Here is a 5,374-nt window from a genome sequence, read left to right as displayed (position 1 = left end):
CTCTTGTGTGAGGTTTCATTATCAAGTCTAATAAGAGAGAGAAACAGAGTGGAACTGTGGCGCTTCTCTACCGAAATCTGGGCAGGCAGGTAAATAAGGGGATGCATCACGGATCAGCCCTTCTCAGGGACCAAATCCCAGGGATCTCAGTGCAAAACTGCTCTTGGCATCTGTAGGTCAGAGCTGTGCTTTGGTTTTTTGTTTTGGGGTTTTGTTTGTTTGTTTGTTTGTTTGGGTTTTTTGTCACAGGCAGTATTTTTCTGTCTTAAAAACCTCCTACTTTCTACAAGAAATATATTATGACAGAAATAGAATATATTATGACAGCCCAGTGCCAGTGCAAATTCCTGTAGAGTTCTAGAAAGCATTATCGTTTCTGATAGGAATTTTCATCCCAGAGATTTGGCCAAGAAATTTTATATTTATAATGTTTGAAATCTAAGGAGGACTCATAGAAAAACAACTCTCTTCCATCATATGGGGTTCAAGAAACAAAATTCAGTAACACCGTATTGCTTGCACTTGTATAAATTCTATGTTATATTTTCTGTAGTTTCTTCACCAAAACAAAATCAGACATTCTTTCTTTAAGTAGACAAAATAGGTAAAAAATAATCAATTTTTAGGAATCCCATTTTACACTTTTCCAAGAGCCTTAGATGCTTCTTTGAAATGTCTATTTTGCTGAACTAAAAAGAAAAAAAGCAATCATTTTAATTCCGAGCATCAAATAGAACCATGAGTAGTATCTCAGATAAATGAACTGATTTGGAAAATACCCCTTCTTCCCTCTGTTTTTCCTTAGGAGAACTAAAAGGTTTTAGTTCATCAAAGCAAATGCTCAGTCTCTTACACATTTCTACTTCAAATCTGGCATTTTGGTATTTCGTTCCACAGAAAGCTCAAGCAGCCACACTCAGAATTTAAATTTCATTCTTTGGTGGAATTTCAGCGGATACAATTGGCTTTTGTTTCACTTTTTCCTACTTAATAAATGCCAAGATGGATGAGCAGACTGGCAGCTTGCAACCTTCATGGCTGCCTTCGAGACTTGCCACTGTGAGCCGGGATCAACAAACAGGGCAGAAGAAATGAGATGGCTACTCCTCCCAGCAAGAAACATGCACTCCTGGCTTTTCTTGCAAGCGTATATTTAGCCTGAGATTTGCAGTTTAATTTGCAGGTTCAAGATGGTCAGATAAGTTTTAGATTCATCCAAACTAAAAATACAATCAATTGTAGGCTTACAAATGGTTGGCTATGTTTCAGAATAAGTAGTAGTTAGGCTTTACTCAGCCCTGTGAACAGATCTTTCTTTTGGGTAGGAGGAGACTGCGTGAAAGCAGAATACTGAATGTTCATCAACTCACTCTTCCATTAGGACATGTCCATATGAGCTCAATGCGCCCGTTGATGAAGGTTTCTGCTCTGCATTCCAAATAGAGAGTTTCTCCAACCAGCAGTTTTTTGGGAGTTGCTTTCAGAGCCAGGTTCTGTACTCTGCCCTCTGAAATGAGAAAAGCAAAGGCATAACCACGCAGCACACTCTGCGTCAACCACATTTAAGATGGAATCCGCACTCCGATTGCCTCTCCAACGTCCGCTCCTTTCACAGTTTCCAAAACACCTCACCTTCTCCTGTCATTTCTATGGAAATTGCGGGAAATGCCCACAGAGGGGAACCGTTAGGTCAGTTGTATAAATGCCTGAACATCAGCCGATCAAACTAACTGACCGCGTGGACACAGTAGTTTATGAAGTACTTTTCTTGCATTTGCCGTGTTTGGCTCCAACCCTCTCCCATCAGCTCCACAGCCATTCTCAGAAAAAGTTTTCAGCAGTGACTCATCCTTTTGAGTGCCTCAACATTTGCGTATCCACGAGAGGATTAGTTTCTGTAAAACGTGAAACATGTTTCTCCTGCCCTCTGATGACCAGCTACCTTTCCTTTCTGAATGGGATCCCCAAATCTTGGTCTTATATATTTACCGATGCCTTAAATACATCAACTCTGTAACGAGCCTGCATCATGTTTATGGTGCCCCGTACCAAACATACTGTACAGTCGGACCGCTGTACAGTAACACATTATAGAGGAAGATATTGCCTGTGTCCTTCTGGGCTAGAGAGGGATGACCTAGCTAGGGTTTCTTAGCTATGCATTCATGATTCTAGTAAAAAATAATCACTCCAACAATGAAGAAAAAGAGAGAGAGAGAGATTTACAGGACTTTTATTTGGCTGCCATACAAATTTACAAGCCTGTTGTTTAAAGCTGAGTGCTAATTGTATAGAAGGATGCCATGATCTAATGGGAATGAAGTCACAATAAACTCTCCTCTGTCAAAAATATAATATATGAGGAGAGAAAGAACATACACTGAAAACAAAGGAAAAATAAATTCTAATTGGCTTCATATAAATCCCCAGCACTCAAAAATTTAATGTTTAGTTGCTTCAAATCCAGATTTTAATTCTGAACTGTAAATACAAGGGCAAGGTTATAGTAAATCACCAAGAGAAACTATATAAAAAAGCAAAGATTTGAATTAGCAGTTTAACGAGATTTTTATACCATGATCTTGTGTGTTTAATGACCAGAAGCAAAAAGAAAGCTACTGTTTGGTTTACCCTAAACCAGCAGTTGTTTTAATGTAAATGTAGCTCAATCCAAGCGAACAAAGCCGTGGTGGGGTTTGAATAAAATACTCCTATTTTGTACCACCTCAACACTTGGTAATTTTTCAAAACCGGGAGTGGATCAAATCCAAGTCCTATTGAATAGGAAAAAAGGAGAAGAATGAGTTTGCTTTTAGTGTTCCAGCTTGGACTTGCTACAGATACATACCAATGAGATATATCAAATATAATTGGGGCTAACCAAGAAATAATACCCAGGAGCTTAGCTATGAAATAGAAACATCGTGGTCATTCCTTGGCGCACAGTAGTCACTCACCCAGTCTCTGTGCTAGGTAATAGGAGGTGAACACACTTCCATTGACAGTTGCAGTGCATGTGAGTACTCCAGAGTGAATAAAAGAATGAGAGGGGATGACAAATCCTCTTCTTGGGTTCCACGCCATCCTCTCGAACTTCATCTCTACAGAAGAAGGATACTGAAAGAGAACAGACGGATAGGAGGCTCGTGAGACATTCCCTTTCCCCTCAGACCATAGAGGCAACCAGCCAAGGCTGTTCTGCTTTAGAGGCAGGGCAGATATTTGACCTTTACAGAGTGGTTGGTGGTCTCATTCCACACATATCTTAAGCCACATCAGCATAAGCAAATAGAAAAGCCCTCCCTAAGGTATGACTCTCTTTGAAATCCAAAACTTGGACATCATAACTGGGGCTTTTGATTCAGTAGCCCCAGTCCTCTCAGATCTTAGGCAAGATACCATGCTACCCATTGTAGGTCCCATTTCCCTCATCTCTTCACTGGAAATAATTACGCCTATCATATGCCTATATGAATTTTATAGGGTAATATTTTTGGAAGCGTTTAAGAACAAAATTTGCTTCTCCTAATGCTACATGTAGCTACCACATGTTTTCCTGGGATCTCACAGTACTTTAAAAATACGTGTGAAGTTAGACCCCCCCAAAATCAGAATTATTCATGTCACCTGATGGCAGTCATCTATAAGCTGTGGTCTACGACTAGTCATCAGATTCTCTCTATATCACAGAAAGGGATGAGACACTTTCAAAGCGGCCTCTTGATTTCCACTAGGCACAGAAGCAGCCTGGATGGCTTAAGATGGTAAATCATAGGATGGCAGAAATAAGGGGACTTAGTAAGATAAGCATTTTTTGTCCTAAATTCATAAATACTTGTAATGTTCTGAGATTCTTGAAGAAACAGTATCTGTAAGTTCTGCTTATGAGGAAGAAGTGAGGATACGAAAGGCAAATGTGGAAAATAAACCAGAGCAAAAATTCATTTCATAACAATGAACCCTCCGTATACCCTTGGACAGCACCAGTGTCAAGCAGGTTAGCTTTTGTTGGTGGAAACAATTAGTTTATTATTATTATTATTATTATTAACACATGAGGAAATCCTCTATTTGCTAGAGAAAATGCAATTTACTTTCCCATCTTTTTGAAAATCCCGGGTTATAATGTAGAAAAGAAACACGTGAAATTAAATGCAGACAAATAGCTCCGGAGTCTGCAAAAGAGCAGATCACTGAAATTCGCCCACTTCAGCCTAGCTGCAGGCAGGTGAATGGAAGCACAGGCTGTGGGGCTGACGCTGCCAGCAGGACACGGGAAGGCTCTTTCGGACTGAGGATGCGCCGTAGGAGTGTTGAGATCACTTTTGGCTGAAAAATGAAGGGTTTGGGGAAACCTCAGTGTGCCTACGGTTGCATGATAACTAACTTTATTTGCACAGTGCTTCTTCCTCCTTCTTGTCACATACTGGCTTCTCCAAGATGAGGCAAGTTAATGTTTTCCTTTTCAGAGCTACCTTGTTTTAGCTTTTGGAGCTAACCAAGGGAATTGCTGCACAAGGGACTGCAAGTGGGAATTTCCCCAATGATGTCACAGTTTTGCTCTTGTTCTTGTTGTCATGCAGCATGCAATTTATTTTTCTGTCTCCAAACGAACAGTGGTTTTGTATGGCAGTGCAGTTTAAATAGGATTTAGTTTAAATAATACTCCTGTTCCAGAGAAATTTCAGCTTCAGGCTTTGAGAGCTGATGCTCATCCCTCTCGTATGAATACACACTTGATCAGGTTGGCATTGTTTTAGGTCGCTTGTTATTACATTTTCAGCACAGAGCAAAGACAAAGGAATTATGACTGTGGGGCAGTGGCTGGTGATGTTGCTGTGGGGAAGGAGGCACAGCAAGACAGCTGCTTTCTTTTGGAACAGCAGTTCTCTTCTGACAGTAGTAGGAAACATGGATTTCATGTAAATACTTTCGAAGTAATCAAGCTGTTGCCTAGCTATTCAGAACCATTAGGAAAAATCAGAAAGAGATCTGGGACCTGAGGCTTAATCGTGATTTAACACCCATGAAGGTCAAAGCTGTAAGTGGCAAATGCACACTGAACCGGATCAGTGGCTAAACAGATCTGACAAGACTGAAAATGCTTTTTTTGCCCAGAATTAAAATCACGTTAAGCAAAATTAAGAGTTTGAATTGTGTGTCTTAGCATGGGTTTATTAAGAACAAAGATGATACGTAGAGTTAGCTGGGATCTGTTTGGTATTAGCAAGAGGTACCTTTCCCCATACATATTTAAAGACCAGAGAGTGCAATGATTTTAAAGTATAATGGTAACATAAGGAACTTAATTTACGATGGGAAAAAGTACATTTTCTACAAGAATAATAAAATGTGATAAAGCTGAACTTCATGG

The 5,374-nt window shown here is 39.9% G+C and overlaps 1 protein-coding gene across 1 annotated transcript in view; it reads right to left on the bottom strand.

Moving 5' to 3' along the window:
- Positions 1–5,374, bottom strand: part of LOC103917156 (vascular endothelial growth factor receptor kdr-like) — a 131,883-nt gene that overhangs the window by 77,137 nt on the left and 49,372 nt on the right. The window contains exons 5-6 of the mRNA XM_009324265.1: positions 2,958–3,117; positions 1,371–1,507 (exon numbers count right to left, since the gene is read on the bottom strand). Coding sequence (XP_009322540.1) covers positions 1,371–1,507; positions 2,958–3,117 — 297 coding nt within the window. The remainder of the gene's footprint in view (positions 1–1,370; positions 1,508–2,957; positions 3,118–5,374) is intronic.

The sequence above is a fragment of the Pygoscelis adeliae genome, unplaced genomic scaffold (assembly GCF_000699105.1).
Source record: "Pygoscelis adeliae isolate BGI_AS28 unplaced genomic scaffold, ASM69910v1 Scaffold465, whole genome shotgun sequence".
Taxonomy (NCBI): Eukaryota; Metazoa; Chordata; class Aves; order Sphenisciformes; family Spheniscidae; genus Pygoscelis; species Pygoscelis adeliae.
The sequence above is the reverse complement of the archived record's forward strand: the minus strand, read 5'-3'. Positions and strand labels throughout refer to the sequence as shown.